This window comes from Plecotus auritus (genome assembly GCF_963455305.1).
Source record: "Plecotus auritus genome assembly, chromosome: 11".
NCBI classification, from domain to species: Eukaryota; Metazoa; Chordata; class Mammalia; order Chiroptera; family Vespertilionidae; genus Plecotus; species Plecotus auritus.
Window position 1 is genome coordinate 9,515,671 of NC_137777.1, and position 20,912 is coordinate 9,536,582.

General features: G+C 40.6%; 1 protein-coding gene across 2 annotated transcripts in view; it reads right to left on the bottom strand.

The window, feature by feature from the left end:
* The window catches only part of VIRMA (vir like m6A methyltransferase associated), a 57,145-nt gene extending 50,195 nt beyond the window's left edge, over window positions 1-6,950 (bottom strand). Inside the window, exons 1-2 of one of the 2 annotated variants that reach the window (XM_080646581.1) lie at window positions 6,838-6,950; window positions 571-651 (exon numbers count right to left, since the gene is read on the bottom strand). Coding sequence is in view for 1 of the 2 variants with exons in the window: in XM_080646580.1 (XP_080502706.1) it covers window positions 6,838-6,900 (63 nt within the window). In the remaining variant the exon portion in view is untranslated. The remainder of the gene's footprint in view (window positions 1-570; window positions 652-6,837) is intronic. The other variant, XM_080646580.1, reaches the window with a different exon arrangement.
* Between the last annotated feature and the right edge of the window lie 13,962 nt (window positions 6,951-20,912).

The window sequence follows — 20,912 nt, forward strand, 5'->3', positions numbered from 1 at the left end:
AAGAACCTACAACCAAGATTACTCTACCCAGCAAATCTATCATTTAGAATTGAAGGGCAGATAAAGAGCTTCACAGGTAAGAAAAAGCTAAAGGAGTTCATCAACACCAAACCAGTATTATATGAAATGCTGAAAGGTACTCTTTAAGAAGAGGAAGAAGTAAACAGTAAAGATAAAAATTATGAACAACAAATACATATCAACAAGTGAATCTAAAATCAAGTGAATAAAAAATCTGATGAACAGAATAAACTGGTGAATATAATAGAATCAGGGACATAGAAAGGGAGTGGACTGACAATTCTCAGGGGGAAAGGGGTGTGGGGGGGTGCGGGAAGAAACTGGACAAAAATCGTACACCTATGGGTCAGGACAGTGTGGGGGAGGTAAGGGCAGAGGGTGGGGTGGGAACCGGGTGGAGGGGAGCTATGGGGTGAAAAAAGAGGAACAATTGTAATAATCTGAACAATAAAGATTAAATAAAAAATAATAATTTTAAAAGAAAGTTTCACATTGTTTTTGGACTATTTTTCATCAACTTTTATTAGGAGTTCAGTCAGTCATCATTACCTAGTGGTCAAAGTTCATAATGAGAAGAATGGTTCACATTATTTGCATCTAGAAAGACCGAGTCTTCAGTCTCTCTTGAAGCTGCAAAGAATATTATGCATATCAACAGACCAAAATATTGTTCAAGTTTGTGTTTCCTAATATGTGACAGAGAGGTGGCATCATCCCAATTTTGCAATTTAAACTCAGAGATTATAATTAAATATATAGGGCATAGACATCTTAATATAAGTTTATTATTAAAATGCTTTAACTGTCAAAGATATAATGTCATATATCCAGTCCATCATTGACCAAAATGTTATGCAACATGACCGTACAAAGAAGCGCCTTTACTGACATGGTTATAAAGTCTCATTAATATTTTACAAAAGAAACTTAGAACAAAAGCTTACCAATTCTATTCTCTACCCTGCCTGCTACTAATTAATGAATGGTATTAGTAGTAGTTAGGGTATAGTCACTATGGACCTACGAAAATGAACTTAAGCTTTTTACAGCCTTTCAAAATCTATTTTGTTTATAAATAGAAAATTTTCTGTATCAGATGCTACGACTTTTATTCAATAATTATTTCTAAACATTTATTAAATGTCTATTATGTCTCAAATTATACTAGGTCCTGTGGATACAGAGTCAAGACAACCTCTGCCATTAAGGAACAATCTATTGTGGTAGATAAATAACTTACTAAGATACAGACTCACACAGGAAACTATAAAAATTCAGAGGAGTACTTACCTAACTCAGATTTGGGGGAGAGGGGTAAGTTTTCCCAAAAGAAGTAGAACCTGAGCTAATTAATTCTTCAAGGAAACAATCAGTGTAAGAGAAGGAAAATCTTTCCAGGCAAAGGAAGAAGTATGCACAAAAGGAAAGCAAACAGGAATGTGGAAGGGTCAAGTAACTGCAAGCATAATTCCTCATGGCTACAGGGCAAAATAGGGGAGGAAATCAGGACAGAATAGCTAAGTATAATCAACATAATTACAAGAAATAAGATTTTATCTGCTGCCAAAAGTCAACTCCAAAGCCATTATCTCCATCTAGGACCTCTCTCCTGAGCTCCAGACCACTATATCCAACTGCCATCTGGAAATATCCTCGTAAATGTCCCTCTAGCACCACAAACTCAACAAGTCCAAAACTGTCTCAGTGATAGCACCACCATCCACACAATGGCCAAAGACAGAAACTATTATCATCCCTGGCTTCTTTCTCACCTAAGTCATTCATCCATTCAAACATCAAGTCTTATTCACTAAACCTCTAAATAGTTTCCAAGTGTATGTAATTCCCTCCATTCATGCTATCACAAAGTTCTAGACACTATGCACTCCAATGTGGAGAAAAAAGCAATAGAATACTAAGTGGTTTTGTGCTTCTTTCTTGGCCTTCTCTAACACACTCTATTGCAGTGAGGTCGTTCTAGAACAGCTGTGGGCAAACTACCGCCCGCGGGCCGGATCCGGCCCGTTTGGCTGTTCTATCCGCCCGCAGAGCCGAAAGAGCAGAGGGTTCTCTTGCTCTCCCCTCCGCTCCTTCACCAGCAGCAGTGTTAACATGGCAACGTCGGAAACGCGGCAGCAGCTCCTTCTTCTGAGTGGGCGGATTTATATCCGCCCATTCGGTAGAAGGAACAACCTCTCCATCTTCCAGAGGCTCCTTGTAATGCCCGCGGACGCGTCCCCGGACATCACCCTGGGAATGCGGAGACACTTTATCGTGGTGATGTAGGGAGACACGCCCCTGGAGAGCACAGTATCAGAGCATTAGCTAAAAAGGAGACCAACAACACTGTTCCCACTGAAGTTGATGTTTTAAAGACCAAAAACCTTTCAACCCAGTCTACATTGCCATCTACATCTACGTCCCGGGCATAATTTGCAAGTTGCACTAAAGAAAATGTTTAATTTACTGTTTACACATTTTGTTCTTTTCTATTTGTTTTAGTTTTAAATTATTTTATTATATTTAAGTTTAATTTGAAAGGCTTTTGTACCTTTCCTTTGTTAGGCAATTTTATTTTGCCTTTGCCATCTTCAATATAAGGTATGTTATTGTGCTATGATTCCTCCATTTTTTGAAGTTTCAAATTATAATTAGTGTTTACATTCTTCTTGTTAAAATGTTTGAAATGAATAAAACTACTGAAATAAAAAAAAAAAAAGACCGTACCCTTTTATGTAATGATGTTTACTTTGAATTTATATTAGTTCACACAAACACTCCATCCATGCTTTTGTTCCGGCCCTCTGGTCCAGTTTAAGAACCCACTGTGGCCCTCGAATCAAAAAGTTTGCCCACCCCTGTTCTAGAATGTAAATGTATCACTTCCCTGCTCCTTACTATCCCTAGGCCAAACTCCTTGGTCTTAGAAACAAGTCCGAATGTATAGCCCAACATACCATGCTCTTTTTCACCTTCCCACACTCCTCTGCCACGCCTTTCAGATGTCAACTTTATCTTGAAAGATGAGCCAGATCAAGTCTAGATAGGTGCCTCTCCCTTGTATATCCAAAATCTCCTATCAGCTGGGCTACTATTATATACCCTTTTGTGCCTTTTGAATTTGTACCTCATACATGTACTACCTAGTGAAAAAAAATGTTTAAGCCCAGCTGGCGTGGCTCAGTGGTTGAGCATCAACCTATGAACCAGGAGGTCAATAGTTGATTCCCAGTCAGGGCACATGCTAGGTTGCCGGCTCAGTCCCCAGTGGGGAGCGTGCAGTAGACAGCCAATCAATGATTCTCATCATTGATGTTTCTAGCTCTCCCTTACCCTTCCTCTCTGAAATCAATAAAAAATTATCAAAAAAAATTTTTAATTGTTTAAAAATGAAGCTTGCTTTTAAAATGTTATATAAGTGTACGTCTTGATTTATAAAGATGCATTACACATCATTAGGTAAAAGATATCACAAAATAATATTACAGTATCAGTACATTAAAGTAGATGATGGGTGTATACATTTAAGCATATGCAGGGTGGAGCAAAAGTACACTTACAGTTGTTCATATAGAAAATACATTTATAGCCGAAACCGGTTTGGCTCAGTGGATAGAGCGTCGGCCTGTGGACTGAAGGGTCCCAGGTTCGATTCTGGTCAAGGGCATGTACCTTGGTTGCGGGCACATCCCCAGTGGGAGGTGTGCAGGAGGCAGCTGATCGATGTTTCTCTCTCATCGATGTTTCTAACTCTCTATCCCTCTCCCTTCCTCTCTGTAAAAAATCAATAATATATTTAAAAAAAAAGAAAATACATTTATAAATAATACAAAAATAAACTGTTTCACATACTTGCAACTGTAAACCTACCTTTGCCCTACCCTGTATGTATTTATTAGAGGACTTGGGAAAAAAAACTTTAATTAATAATAGCTGAGACTAAGAAAAGTGAAACTATGAAAGCTTTTGCTTTTATATAATTTTTAATTTTTCTATAATGAAATTAAAATTTATTAAAATAGCCCAGCCAGTGTGGCCTAGTGGTTGAGCATAAACCTATGAACCAGGGTTATGGTTTAATTCCCAATCAGAGCCAATCAATGATTCGCTCTCATCATTGATGTTTCTCTCTCTCCCTCTCCCTTCCTCGAAATCAATAAAAAGTATTTTTTTTAATTTACTAAAGTAAGTTATTTTTAGTTTTTAAAAAGTGGCAAACAAACCACAAACACAATATGCAATTCATTTAGCATCCTCAAACCCTTTTAAATATTTCCCTTGTGAAACTTTAGCACATGCCTGGGTTTTGGGCTTGATACCTAGTAGGAGGCATGCAGGAGGCAGCCGATCAGTGATTCCCTCTCATCATTGATGTTTCTATCTCTCTCCACCTCTCCCTTCCTTCCTATCTAAAAATCAATAAAAACCTTTTTTTTAAAAAGCTAACAATGATTACTGTCCATTTGCTAACTCCAGCTTTCACTACTCCTCTAATCTTTTCGTCATGATTTGTCACCTCTAAATATTTCTGAACCATTTTAGATATTACTGATAGATTACCCTACCTAATATACTTTACTAATCATATATTTTACCTGCTTAAAAGCTACCCATTTCCTACAAAATAAAGTTTACACTCTTTTGCTGAGCATTCAACAACTTCTATGATCTGGCTTAGAACTGTCATTCAGGTGTCACTGCGTACTGCTACTTTCAGCATACACTATGGAAGAGTGACTACTCCAGAATGCCCTCCCGTCTACAATTGTGGAACATACCTTGCACCAAAGACCAAGTTCATATGCCGACTGCCTTGATGAACTCTTCCCTGATAATCTCAAATGAAGGGTGATCTCTCCCTCCTCTAAACTCACACAGCCTTTATTTGAACCAACAAAGGGAGCTAAATAAATATTGATTAAGGTCCTAATATGTCAGCAAGTGATGGGCATTTTGGAAATAAAGGTGATAAACCCCAAGGAATTCCCACTCTGTCTCTTCATACAATCATAACGTTCTAACTTGAGTTATAATGTTGTGGACCTAATCTCCAATACTTGTTATAAACATCTTAAGAACAAACATCTCAATATTCCTTATCTCCCCCACAAACTTCTACTTCTTCAAGACTTCAAATATGATCTCCACAAATCATTGCCAGAAGAAGGTATTTACTACCACACAACTGTCCTATCCTCTCCTGGTCCTCAATATTTGTCTAAAAATAAAGAAATATTAGCTTCTTAAACATATAAGTGGTGACTGCCAATTTTCCTACACTAATTCATCATATGCTTGTTTCATTTTTAACTGTTCTATTTCTGCACACATAATGGGCTTGTTCTGATCCAATTCTGCTGCCTCCATCCCGAGTTTTCTAAAGCCTAGCTGTAATTAGTCAGAGAAGTGTAATCACTGAACAGAGCTAACTGACCCACATGAAATCAGAGACCACAAATGAATTCATTGTTTGTAAAACATGCTAAAGTTTCCACACTTTTTTTACAGACCTATAAACCATTTGTTAAAATAATTAGAAAGCCAACGTTGACGACTTTTTATTTTGCCAAGTAACGCATTCACATACAACCACTACCCACTACCATCACTATCTTCAAAGAAAGAACAGTTCTCTAAAACGATTACGTTTACACTGAAAGAAAATGTGGGTTCTGAGGTTTTTAAAATTTCTCTATGGACTTAGTTAATGTTCATTCTTTTTTCCCCCATTTCAGATGTTTAATGATGTCTCACAGTTGTGTGTACACAACACAGCAGTGCTATGCCAAGTTCCTTCTGGTTTCCAAGTCAGTCTTGACGAAATCATGACATCTATCTCCCTGCTCCCTTATTTTTTCCAAAAGAGGCTAAGAATTGACACTCTCCTGCTCTTCTGTGCTGCCCTAAATGCTCCTATCACAGGATTTAATGTCCACCCGCCTCAGAGGACCATACTGAGAAATAGAGAAAGTGAACCGTTAACAGTAACAATAATAATAAAGTAATGATTATAATAACAGTACTAGTCACGGGGGTAATATTAATACTGGCTAAGTTTTACCAAGCATTTGCTATGTACCCTGTACGCGTTAACCTCTTTAATATCGAAATCATTATGGTATGTGATTAAACCTTATGTGGCAGGCACTATTATTAAGTCTATTTTATAAATGGGTAACGCTCATCCTGAATGTTCCGTTTACTTCGAAAAGATTACGCCACAATTCCCCACCTTCGCCTCTCGAAACGACTACACTAGCTTGACAACCATTATCTTAATATTCCTCTCCTCGCAGGTAGCCGCCACGCAAAAGCCGTTCCGTGCAAACACGTCATGTCCTAATGGGTGAATCCTAAACCGAATGGGTGTCACACCTGGGCAACCTAACTCCCGTTAGAAACAGGACCTGGGAGGAGGGATTTAGGAATCACGAAGCCACCGTGACCTGCTGGGTCTCGGGAACAGCTGTCAAACACAGGCCGTCTGAGACCCTCCCGAACACCACCTGAGCTAAACCTGAGCACCAAGGTATTTTCAAGGCCCAAAGCTGACGGGGGTCAGGGGGCAGGGGAGCCAAGCAAGCAGAACAGCCAACTCAACCAAAGACGCAGGAGCCTAAGAGAACGCAGAGAAATGTCCTGGCCACCGATGCCCTCCCGCAGACGTGGTGCCCACACCCAGCTGGGGGGGGAGGGGGTGCATCCGAGCGGAATTTAAGGCCACTGGCAGGAGGGGAAGTCAAAGCATGCCTAAGGATTTTTCGTAAGCGTCCCACAGTGGAGAAGCAGAATCGGCATCAAGAAGCGAAGTCTTACCTCAGCGCTGGGGTGTTTAAAAGTATCTAAAAATAGCAGTTCCATCGCCGAGTCCACCGCCATGTTGGCCGCGGACGGGAGGCGCGCGGAGGACTTCCGGGGCAGCCCTGTAACCTCGGCGGCGACAGCGGCTCTGGAAAGGGAGAGACAGCAGCGCTTCCGGTGCCCGAAGTGCTAGGGCCGCAAACCTTGGCCTATCCCGAGGTGCGGTGCTGCCGGGAGCCTCCGGCCCCGCCTTCTCCAGCGCGGCGGAGAAAGGCTGAGAGGGGACAGGCGGGTACGGTGGCTCTAGTGGTCCAAATCCTGTCGTTGTCTCGCGTTACCTAGCCACGGCGCCCTCCAGGGCAGCCTCAGAGCAAAGGAGGCTTTCGAGAGGGTGGTGGTGAGGAGAATGCTTCCGACTCCGGATCCCCGTGAAGCCGCCGTCAAGAGCCTTCCTAGGGCTGGCAGGGAAACACGGCATTCAGTGAAGAATAGTGTCTCAAAACGAAGAGGTGGGTGGTGGTTTTTTCTCATCAGCAAAATGTATTACCTAACCCACAGACCTTGCGAGAATTAATGGAAATAAAATTCCTGAAATTGTATAACGGCCGGGCTGGAGTGGTCTCGATCCCAATAATTACAGGCTGTTGTTGTTCCTTGTGATTAAGCCCCTACCAGTGGTCGGCAAACTCATTAGTTAACAGAGCGGCAAACCGCAGCTCGCGAGCCCGAGGCGCAGTTTGCCGACCACTGAAGGTTAATGGAGTGTGAGCGTGGTCCTGCGCACGGAAAGGTTGCAGGTTCGATTCCAGGTCAGGACACGTACCTGGCACATACCTGGATTTCAGGTTGGATCCCTGGTCGGGGCTCCTAAAGGAACACAACTGAAGGGATGTTTCTTTATTTTTTTTTAAATATATTTTATTGATCTTTTACAGAGAGAAGGGAGAGGAATAGAGAGTTAGAAACATCCATCAACCGCCTCCTGCACATCCCCCATTGGGGATGCGCCTGCAACCAAGGTACATGCCCTTGACTGGGATCTAACCTGGGACCCTTCAGTCTGCAGGCCCACGCTCTATCCACTGAGCCAAACCGGTTAGGGCTGAAGGGATGTTTCTTACAACGATCCCTCTCCCACTCTCTAAAAATCAATGGGAAAATGAACTAATGCCATATCTACAAACGTGGATTTAAAAAAAACACCAAAAAAAACCCAAAAAACAGCCTAACCGGTTTGGCTCAGTGGATAGAGCGTCGGCCTGCGGACTGAAGGGTCCCAGGTTTGATTCCTGTCAAGGGCATGTACCTGGGTTACGGGCACATCCCCAGTGGGGGGCGTGCAGGAGGCAGCTGATCAATGTTTCTAACTCTATCCCTCTCTCTTCCTCTCTGTAAAAAATCAATAAAATATATTGTAAAAAAAAAAACAGGGTGCCCTGACCGGTTTGGCTCAGTGGATAGAGTGTCGGCCTGCGGACTCAAGGGTCCCAGGTTCGATTCCGGTCAAGGGCATGTACCTTGGTTGCGGGCACATCCCCAGTAGGGGGTGTGCAGGAGGCAGCTGATCGATGTTTCTCTCTCATCGATGTTTCTAACTCTCTATCCCTCTCCTTTCCTCTCTGTAAAAAATCAATAAAATATATTAAAAAAAAAAAAAAAAAACAGGGTAAAAGAGGTTGAATATGTACTGTATAATTTAAAGCATGCAAAATATAACTTTTTATAGGCATATATGTTATAAAATTATAAAGAAATGCATCAGGATGGTAAACACTATAATTTCAAGATAGTGGTGAACTGGAGAGATTTAATCAAAAAGTGCACAGGGGCTTAAAATGCTTTGGTAATGTTTTATTCTTTAGGTTGGTGGTGGTTTCACAGGTATGCCTTTTGGTATGTCTGGAATATTTAATAATAAATTCAGTTTTTTAAAATATATTTTTATTGATTTCAGAGAGGAAGGGAGAGATAAAAACCTCAATGATGAGAAGAGAATCACTGATTGGCTGCCTCCTGCACACCCCCTACTGGGGATCGAGCTCCCAACTCAGGCATGTGCCCTTGACTAGAATCGAACCTGGGACCCTTCAGTTCTCAGGCTGACGCTCTATTCACTGAGCCAGACCAGCCAAGGCTTGTCTTGTTTTTTCAAAGAACTAGTTCTTGAATTCATACTTACTATTTCCAGAATTTTTCTATTTTCTGATTTTTTAGTTTCTCCTTTGCAATTTACTAATTTCTTCCTTCTGCTTTCTTTAAGCTATTCTTTTTCTAATTCTTATTTATTACTATATATATTTATGTCTACCAAATTTCCTCTAAGCTCTGCTTTAATTGTAAACTAACGTACTTTGTAATGCTTTTATTATTGGTATTTTTTACATAGTCTGATTTTCTTTCTTTTTTTTATTTTTTTTCCAAATATATTTTTATTGATTTCAGAGAAGAAGGGAGAGGAAGAGAGAGATAGAAACATCAATGATGAGGGAATCATTGATTGGCTGCCCCCTGCACATTGGACCAAGCCTGCAACCCAGACATGTGCCCTTGACCGGAATCGAACCTGGGACCCTTCAGTCTGCAAGCCGACGCTCTAGCCCAGCCATGGGCAAACTACGGCCCGCGGGGCAGATCCAGCCTGTTCGGCTGTTCTATCCAGCCCGCAGAGCCGAAAGAGCAGAGAGTTCTCTTGCTCTCCCCTCCGCTCCTTCACCAGCAGCAGTGTTAACATAGCAACGTCGGGAAACGGCCGCAGCTCCTTCTTCTGAGTGGGCGGATTTATATCCGCCCATTCGGTAGAAGGAACAACCTCTCAATCTTCCAGAGGCTCCTTGTAATGCCCGCGGACACATCCCCCAACATCACCCTGGGAATGCGTAGACACCTTATCGTGGTGATGTAGGGAGACACGCCCCTGGAGAGCACAGTATCAGAGCATTAGCTAAAAAGGAGACCAACAACACTGTTCCCACTGAAGTTGATGTTTTAAAGACCAAAAACCTTTCAACCCAGTTTATATTGCCATCTACATCTACATCCCGGGCATAATTGGGAAGTTGCACTAAAGAAAATGTTTAATTTACTGTTTACACATTTTGTTCTTTTCTATTTGTTTTAGTTTTAAATTATTTTATTATATTTAAGTTTAATTTGAAAAGCTTTTGTACCTTTCCTTTGTTAGGCAATTTTATTTTGCCTTTGCCATCTTCAATATAAGGTATGTTATTGTGCTATGATTCCTCCATTTTTTGAAGTTTCAAATTATAATAATTAGTGTTCACATTCTTCTTGTTAAAATGTTTGAAATGAATAAAACTATTGAAATAAAAAAAAAAAAAAGACCGTACCCTTTTATGTAATGATGTTTACTTTGAGTTTATATTAGTTCACACAAACACTCCATCCATGCTTTTGTTCCGGCCCTCTGGTCCAGTTTAAGAATCCATTGTGGCCCTCGAGTCAAAAAGTTTGCCCACCCCTGCTCTAGCCACTGAGCCAAACCAGCTAGGGCTAGTCTGATTTTCTTAGCTTTGACTTTCTTTTTGACCTAAGAGTAGGGTGTGATAGCTTTTTTTTTTTTTTAATTAATAGATTATTTTTTAGTGCAGTTTGGGTTTTACAGGAAATTGAGCAGATAATACAGAGTTCCCTTATATTCCCTTTTCCGCCTGTTCAGGGATTCCTCTATTATTAATATCTTCCATTAATGTGGTACCTTTATTACATTTGATGAACCAGTATTAGTACATTATTATTAACTAAAGTCCATAACTTACATTAGTGTTCACACTTTGTGTTGTAGATATATACTATATTTATATTTTAATTTATAGACTATCTATGAAAGAACTATGCAAGAAACTGAGAATAGTTGTTGCCCCAGGGAGGGGAGCTTGATGGCTATGCTACAGAAATACAGCTACTCTATTTCCATTTGTTTTACCAATTAAAAAAGTAAATTTTTTAAAGATTAATAAGAGTTGAGGAATAGAGAAAAACCTGTATAAACAACTCTTTTAAGAACTTTAGTTTCGTAGAACAGAGAAATTAGGTGGGTGTTGGAGGGGAACATGAGGTTAAGGAAGTTTTTTTAAGATGGGGGATAACTGCATGGAGATGATGGGAATGAAGCAATGGAAAGAGAAACAGTGGTGATTAAGGGAATTGGGGGGTATCTGAGGCAGAAAAGTATTGACTAGATGAGAGGGGTACCTGGTAGCCAAGTAGAACGTGACCTTTGCTAGAAAGAACACCTTCTTCCTGGTAACCAGGATCAAAAGGACTCCATGGGTGCACATGCAGATGGGATTAATGATTTGAAAATGAGCGAGTTCCTTTTTGATGGTTTCTGTTGTCTCAATGAGATCATCAGCTATGATTAAGAGGGCAAAAAGATGTATAGGCCCTAACCAGTTTGGCTCAGTGGATAGAGCATCGGCCTGTGGACTCAAGGGTCCCAGGTTCAATTCCGGTCAAGGGCATGTACCTTGGTTGCGGGCACATCCCCAGTAGGGGGTGTGCAGGAGGCAGCTGATGGATGTTTCTCTCTCATCGATGTTTCTCACTCTCTATCCCTCTCCCTTCCTCTCTGTAAAACATCAATAAAATATATTAAGAAAAAAAAAGATGTATAGGAGGTCAAAAAAGAAAGCAGGTATTAACTAGACTTCTAGGAGAATCCAGAATCCTTGATTGACTATCCATCACTTCTCCAGGTATGTAGGGGCCCAAATTCACTTCTTGCTCACTCTTTCACCTTATCCCTACCACACCACTTTGATGATTCAGCCATTCCCAGCTAAATATGGTTCCCTTAATACAGGGATATTTCACATCGTTGTGACTTTGTTTACCTGGTTTGCTCTGCTTTGCCTATGACCCCGCAATATGGCTTTTTTTTTTTTAAATGTATTTTATTGATTTTCTACAGAGAGGAAGGGAGAGGGATAGAGAGCCAGAAACATCGATGAGAGAGAAACATCAATCAGCTGCCTCCTGCACACCTCCTACTGGGGATGTGCCCACAACCAAGGTACATGCCCTTGACCGGAATCGAACCTGGGACCTTTCAGTCCGCAGGCCGACGCTCTATCCACTGAGCCAAACTGGTCAGGGCCAATATGGCTTTTTTAAAACTGATTTTTAGCCGAAACCGGTTTGGCTCAGTGGATAGAGTGTCAGCCTGCGGACTAAAGGGTCCCGGGTTCGATTCCGGTCAAGGGCATGTACCTTGGTTGCGGGCACATCCCCAGTGGGAGGTGTGCAGGAGGCAGCTGATCGATGTTTCTCTCTCATCGATGTTTCTAACTCTCTATCCCTCTCCCTTCCTCTCTGTGAAATATCAATAAAAAAAATATATTTTAAAACTGATTTTTAGAGAGAGAAAGGGAGAGGAAGAAGACAGAGATAGGAACATCAATGATAGAGAAACATCAATCGACTGCCTCTTGCACGCCCCCTAGTGGGGATCAAGCCCACAACCCGGGAATGTGCCATGACCAAGAATCAAACCAGTGACCTCCTGGTGCCTGGGATGACATTCAACCAACTGAGCCATACCAGCCAGGCACCCAGGATTTCTTTATGGCTTCACTCATCTTCCTCTTTTCTTGCAATCTGAGGAAGAATGATTCTCTTCCCCTGAGGCGATGTTGCTCCTACTCTTACATCCAAATCCTTAACCTCTTGTTGCATGGGTCCACACTTAACCACAGAGCCACACTGGCCAGGATCAATATGGCTCTAAAAATCTACATAGCCCTAGCTGGGTGGCTCAATTGGTTTGAGCGTCACCCTGTACACCCAAAGGTTGCAGGTTCTATTCCCAGTCAGGACACATACCTAGGTTGTAGGTTTGATATTTCTCTCTCACATTGATGTTTCTCTCTTTCTCTCTCTCTCCCTCTCTCTCTCTCTCTCAATCAATCAATAAAAACATATCCTCAAGTGAGGATTTTTTTTAAATCTACATACAGATACAATATTGTCCAAAACAACAAAATAGCTAAAGAATAGCTTTAAGGAATGAAAGGCTTGTACACTGAAAACTACAAAATATTGCTGGAAAAAAATTCAAGGATACTTAAATAAATAAAAGGCATTCCATGTTTGTGGATTGGAAGACTTAATGTTGTTAAGATGATAATATTACCCAAAGTGATGTACAGAATCAATGCAATCTAATCCAAAATTCTAACAGCCTCTTTTTTTTTCTTTTTTTCAGAAATGGAAATTCTGATTCTCAAATGCATATGGCAATCAAGGGGCCCCAAATAGCCAAACAATCTTGGAAAAGAACAAATTTGGAAGACACACACTCCTGATTTAAAAACTTACTACAGTGCCCATCAGCAGATGAGTGGATTTGAAACCTGTGGTACATCTACACAAGGAATACTACACTGCTTTAAAAGAGAAGGAATTCTTACCATTTGCAACAGCATGGATAGAACTGGGGAGCATTTATGCTAAGCGAAGTAAGCCCGTCAGAGAAAGATAAATATCACATGATCTCACTCATTTGTGAAATATAATGAACAACAGAAACTGATGAACAAAAGTAGAACCAGAGACATACATAAAAGCATCGAACAGACTGTTCAACCTATGAGGGAAGGCGAGGGGTGAAGGGATAAGAGATCAGCCAAAGGACTTGTATGCATGCATATGAGCATAACCAATGGACACAGACAGTGGGGGGTGAGGGCATGTGCTGGGGGTTGGGAGCGGCCGGGGAGAGGTCAATGGGGGAAAAAGGAGACTCATATAATACTTTAAACAATAAAGAATTTAAATTTAAAAAAAAACTTACTACAAAATTACAGTAATCAAAACTGGTAATGGCATAAGAATAAACATACAGACCCAAAGGAATATAATTAAGAGTCCAGAAATAAACCTTTATGTACATAATGAATTGATTTTTTTAAAATATATATTTTATTGATTTTTTACAGAGAGTAAGGGAGAGGGATAGAGAGTTAGAAACATCGATCAGCTGCCTCCTGCACACCCCCCTACTGGGGATGTGCCCGCAACCAAGATACGTGCCCTTGACCGGAATCAAACCTGGGACCTTTCAGTCCGCAGGCCAACACTCTATCCACTGAGCCAAACCAGTTTCGGCCATAATGAATTGATTTTAAACAAGAGTGCCAAGGCCATTCAATGAGGGAAAGAATAATTTCTTCAATAAATGGTGCTGGAATAACTGGACATCTACACTGAGTAGCCAGTTTATTATGATCTCTGAACACATAATAATCTGGCCACTCAGTGTATATCCTATATAATAAAAGGCTAATATGCAAATTGTCCCCTCGACCAGGAGTTCGACCAGCAGGCAGGCCAGCCAACTGCCCATGTCCCCTCTCTCTGGCCAGGCTAGCCAGACCCCACCTATGCATGAATTCATGCACTGGGCCTCTAATATATATGTATATACACTGAGTGGCCAGATTATTATGCATTCAGAGATCATAATAATCTGGCCACTCAGTGTATATGCAAAAGAATGAAATTGGACCCTTACCTCATAACATAAGCAAAAATGGGCTCAAAATGGATCAAGGATCTAAATACAAGAGTGGAAACCATGAAACTCTTAGTAGAAAATATATGGGCAAATCATTACCTGGGATTTGGCAATTAGATATGACACAACAAAAGAAAGAATAAATTGGACTTTAACAGAATTTAAAACTTTTGTACATCAAATGATATTAAAGAGAGTGAAAAGAAAATCTATAGGATGGGAGAAAATATTTGCAAATCATGAATTTGATAAGGGTCTACTCTCCAGAATATAACATAAAGAATTCTTACAACTCAACAACAAAAAGATAAATCACCCAATTAAAAAAAATGAGTAAAGGGACTTTGAATAGGCATTTCTCCAAAGAAGATGTACAAATGGCTAATAAGTACATGAAAAGATAAATTTCTTTAATCATTAGAGAATGGTAAATCAAAACCACAATGGGGATAGCTATAATTTTTTTAAAATAAGAGTTGGCGAGCCAAAACCGGTTTGGCTCAGTGGATAGAGCGTCGGCCTGCGGACTGAGGGGTCCCGGGTTCGATTCTGGTCAGGGGCATGTACCTTGGTTGCGGGCACATCTCCAGTGGGAGGTGTGCAGGAGGCAGCTGATCGGTGTTTCTCTCTCATCGATGTTTCTAGCTCTCTATCCCTCTCCCTTCCTCTCTGTAAAATATCAATAAAATATATATTTAAAAAAAAAAAAAAAAAAGAGTTGGTGAGGATGTCAAGAAATTGGAACCCCTGTATATTGCTAGTACAGTTACTGTGGAAAGCAGTTTGGCAGTTCTTCAAAAAGTTAAACATGCCGAAACCTGTTTGGCTCAGTGGATAGAGCATCGGCTTGCGGACTGAAGGGTTCCGGGTTCAATTCCGGTCAAGGGCATGTACCTTGGTTGCGGGCACATCCCTAGTGGGAGGTGTGCAGGAGGCAGCTGATCAATGTTTCTCTCTCATCGATGTTTCTAGCTCTCTATCCCTCTCCCTTTCTCTCTGTAAAATATCAATAAAATATATTTAAAAAAAAAAAAAAAGTTAAACAAGCCCTAACCGGTTTGGCTCCGTGGATAGAGTGTCAGCCTGCGAACTAAAGGGTCCCAGGTTCGATTCCAGTCAAGGGCATGTACCAGGGTTGCGGGCACATCCCCAGTGGGGGGTGTGCAGGAGGCAGCTGATCGATGTTTCTCTCTCATCGATGTTTCTAATTCTCTATCCCTCTCTGTAAAAAATCAATAAAATATATTTTTTTAAAAAGTTAAACAAAATTACCATATGATCCAGTGATTTTACTGCTAGGTATGTACCAAAAGCATTGAAAACAGGTACTCAAATACTTGTACATACATATTCACAGCAGAACATGGCTAAAAGGTGAAAACAACCCAAATATCCAACAAATAAATGGGTAAACAAAATGTGGTTTATACATACTCCCTGACCCTACTGGCTCCTCTTTCCCCTCAATAGATTTGATAGTCTATTATTTGTAACTTCAGTATACTCACAGATTAAGCTCTAGTGCCCAATCAGCTTATTCCTTATTTACTGGTGAGTGTCCCCCTTCTAGCCTATAAGCTTCCAACATGTGATTGTATCCTGTTCACCAATACATCCCAAGTTTCTGACACACAGTAAACACTCTAAAATGTTTCTTGAGCCCTAACCGGTTTGGCTCAGTGGATAGGGCATCGGCCTGCGGACTCAAGGGTCCCAGGTTCTATTCCAGTCATGGGCATGTACCTTGGTTGCGGGCACATCCCCAGTGGAGGGGGTGCAGGAGGCAGCTGATCGATGTTTCTCTCTCATTGATGTTTCTAACTCTCTATCCCTCTCCCTTCCTCTCTGTAAAAAAATCAATAAAATATTTTTTTAAAAAATGTTTCTTGAATGAATTGATTTATTTTTCACTATTTTAAATCACATATAGAATTATATTTTGTGCATGTTTTATATATCGAATGATGTTCTATGGAGAACAGCCTTGAATTCCACACTGGAATTTGTCTTGTAAGTGGAGAGTGAACTGAGGAAGTGAGGTTGAGCACTGTCCTTTTTGAAAGGAGAGTGTAAATATAGAAAAGATATGCCAGGAAGATCATTCTGTGATGTTTACAATGAGTTGAAAGAAAAGGAGCCTAGAAGCAAAGAGGTCATGAAGAAATTTATTTTAAAAATTCATGTGAGGAGATTTGTATTGTTGGCAGTGAACATGGAAAAGAGAAGAATGAGAAGACACATTGAAAAAAAGGAAGTTGTAAAAATTTGTTAAAATTGTCTCTAATGACTACCATGAATGCATAGAATTCATTGTTTACTGCTTATTCAATACTCTAAAATTCTGGTGACAGAAATAAAGACGGGAAAGGATAATGAGGTAATAAATTAACCTATTTTCATAAAGTTTACTATTGTTATTACTTAAATTTTAAAAGTTATGTTGAAAATTAAAATCTCAGGCAAAAGTTCTACATTTTGGGCTCCAAGGCCTAGTTGCAATATCTACTGCCACCTGCTGGCAGAGATGAGTGACTAGTCTCTTAATTGCAAACCAACAAACTTAAGTCATGGTTGTTATAGTCATCTAAATGTCAAGAATTTGGATGGTAATAGGGATTTCTATTCTTTTTAAAAATATATGTTTTTATTTATTTCAGAGAGGAAGGGAGAGGGACAGAGATAGAAACATCAAAGATGAGAGAAAATCGAGCTCCCAACCCAAGCATGTACCCTGACCTGGAATCGAACTGTGATCTCGTTTATGGGTCAATGCTCAACCGGAGCCAGGTGGGCTGGGCAGGGGTTTCTATTCTTTTTTTTTTTTTTAATATATTTTATTGATATTTTAAAGAGAAGAAGGGAGAGGGATAGAGAGCTAGAAACATCAATGAGAGAGAAACATCGATCAGCTGCCTCCCGCACACCTCCCACTGGGGATGTGCCCGCGGCCAAGGTACATGCCCTTGACCGGAATCGAACCCGGGACCCTTCAGTCCGCAGTCCGACGCTCTACCCACTGAGCCAAACCGGTTTCGGCAGGGGTTTCTATTCTTTATTACATAATCTAATTGCTGCATATACAGACCAAGGACTTTCTATGGACTTGCTAATGGCTGGTTAAGCTTGATACCTAATCCCATTTTAATTCCTATTAGTGAGTGGTTTTAGGACTTCCTTAGGTTAACAGTTTCTTAAATTCTAAGATTGAAACAGCAAAACTTTGCTAGTTGCTTTGAGAAAAATGTCATAAAAAAGAATGGAGAAAACCACACTGAAAAGCAACGATACTTTTGTTTATACCAGGCGTCTGCTTTGTTCTACAAATTGATTTTTTTTTTAATTTTGATTCAATATCATAAAATTTTTATTTTTGCCATGTTGTAGTAATATGTTTTGCAATCTAGTAGAGTGATTCTATATTTAAATGAATATTGATGTGTTAATATTGGGAATACTGGATTTGTATACAGATCCTTAAAATAGTTAGGCCCTTTTACCCAATTTCATTTTGGAAATCTATCCTAAGAAAGTAATCACAAAATGGTGAAACAACATTATTTACAAACATGTATCACATCATTTGTAATAACAAGAAATTGGAAATAATGTTAATGTCTAATAAAATAGAAATTATAAACAATGCTATAATCAGAAGATGAAATATTTTACAACCATCAAAATGATATTCATGAGTAACTTAGAATTACGAGAAAGTGTATTATATTTGGAAAATTACATGTATGTCATGATTATAATTATATGAAGCTAAATAAAATTTTAATATTTCATACATATCAAAAAGCCTAGAAAGGCCCTAGCCAGTTTGGCTCAGTGGATACAGCATCAGCCTGCGGACTAAAGGGTCCCAGGTTCAATTCTGGTCAAAGGGCACATGCCCGGGTTGCAGGCTCTATCCCTAGGAGGGGGCGTGCAGGAGGCAGCCAATCAATGATTCTCTCTCATCATTGATGTTTCTATCTCTCTCTCCCTCTCCCTTCCTCTCTGAAGTCAATAATAAAATAAAATAAAGCTACCATTAAAATAAAAGCCTAGAAAGAAATATATGAAGGATTAGAGTTGACTATGGATATAATTTTATTTTGTTTATTTTTTAAATATTTTAACCTACCCTTCTCCATGGTAAATTAGTGAAATCTCATCCTAACCGGTTTGGTTCAGTGGATGGAGCGTCGGCCTGCGGACTCAAGGGTCCCAGGTTCGGTTCTGGTCGGGGGCGTGTGCCTTGGTTGCGGGCATGTGCCCAGTGGGGAGTGTGCAGGAGGCAGCTGATCAATGTTTCTCTCTCATCAATGTTTCTGGCTCTCTATCCCTCTCTCTTCCTCTCTGTAAAAAATCAATGGAATATATATATTTTTTAAATTAATAAAATCTCATACAGTGCCTAACAGATATTGTTCAATAAGTATGTATTCCTTTCTTCTACCTAACCACCTCAGAGGTGGAGAGAGATTATGTATATTGCTTTATATATATATTTTTTAAATATATTTTATTGATTTTTTACAGAGAGGAAGGGAGAGGGATAGAGAGTTAGAAACATCGATGAGAGAGAAACATCGATCAGCCGCCTCCTGCACAACTCCCTCTGGGGATGTGCCCGCAACCCAGGCACATGCCCTTAACCGGAATCGAACCCGGGACCCTTCAGTCCGCAGGCCGACGCTCTATCCATTGAGCCAAACCGGTTTTGGCAATTGCTTTATATTTTTATTCTGACTAATTTGTGGAATATCTTTATGTTTTGTCTATTTGATAGTACCAAATGAGACCATGTGCATTAGAAGCAGTGTCAGGATATTAGCTGTAACTACATGGAAAAACAAACAGATGTGTTGGCTGGCTGCTTCAGACAGGACTCATGGTGAGGGTGCAGCATCTTAACATGATCATGTTCTAGGAGCTGGGCTTCGCCCTCAGAGGGTTAGAAACTTTGGTTAACTGGTTTCCTCAGACGTAATCAGATTAGAGTCACTGTAATCACACTCACGAGTGACTCAGTATAAACAAGATTTTGATGTTTTGATTTTCATTGGAAAACCAGAACAAGTATTAACATTATGGGCCTCATGGAATCAGTGAATAAAATGTAGTTATTAGTTGGGCCATAATATATATCAGGTTTTGTTTATCCATTAGTCAGTTGGTGGATATTTTATTTGTTTCCACCTGTTGGCCATTGTGAATAATGCTTCTATGAACATTGGTATACGAGTATCTGTTTAAGTCCCTGCTTTTTTTCTTTTTTTTAATATATATTTTTATTGATTTCAGAGAGGAAAGGAGAGGGAGAGAGAGAGATAGAAACATCAATGATGAGAGAGAATCATTGACTGGCTGTCTCTTGCACTGCACGTCCCCCACCCCCCCCCCTTGGGGATTGAGCCCGCAACCAGGCATGGGTCCTTGACCCGAATCGAACCCGGGATCCTGAAGTCCACAGGCCGACGCTCTATCCACTGAGCAAAACCTGCTAGGGACCTGCTTTTAATTCTTTTGAGTATATACTTAGGAGTGGAATTGTTGGGTCACGGAGTAATTCTACGTTTAACTTAAAAAAAAAAAAAAGATTTTTTTAAATTGATTTTTGGGAAGAGAGGAAGAGAGAGGGAGAGAAAAACATCAATGTGAGAGGGAAACATCAATCGGCTGCCTCCTGCACGCCCTCTACCGGGACCGGGGATCAAGTCCACAACCTGGGCATATGCCCTGACCAGGAATCAAACGGGCAACCTATCGGTGCACAGGACAGTGCCCAACCAACTGAGCCACACACCAGCTAGGCGGGCATTCTATGCTTAACTTTTTGAGAGGCCACCAAACTGCTTTCCACAGCAGCTGCACCATTTGGTATTCCCATCAGTAATGCATGAAGGTTCCAATTTCTCCACATCCTCACCGGCACTTACTATTTTCCATTTGTGTTTTGTTTTTATAATAATAGTCATGCCATTGGGTGTGAGAGACACCCACAGTTTGTGCCCTGTGTATCCTTCCCAAGCACACTACCAACAAACAATGATATGTGTTTGTTATGCTTTGTCACGCTAATTAACATATGACCCAGGGCAGCTGAAAACTGAAGTTTGCTGTTTACTTTCTCGCCTCCCAACACCTCCTAAACACTTGGTGTAGGAAAGCATGCAGGGAACTGGACAGTCATGGGAAAGCATGGCAACGGAGGCAGGAAGAGTCCGGCGGGAATACTGGAGACAGCAAGCCCAGAGCCGGCAGGAAACCAAGCAAAGCCAAAAGGACACGACAAAGAGGTGAATTTGAAAAAGAAGTAAGCCCTAATCGGTTTGGCTCAGTGGATGGAGCATCGGCCTGCGGACCAAAGGGTCCCGGGTTCTATTCCAGTCAAGGGCATGTATCTTGCTTGCGGGCACATCCCCAGTTGGGGGCGGGGGGGCGGGCAGGAGGCAGCTGATTGATGATTCTCTCTCATTGATGTTTCTAACTCTTTATTCCTCTCTGTAAAAATCAATAAAATATATTTAAACCCTAGCCGGTTTGGTTCAGTGGATAGAGCGTCCGG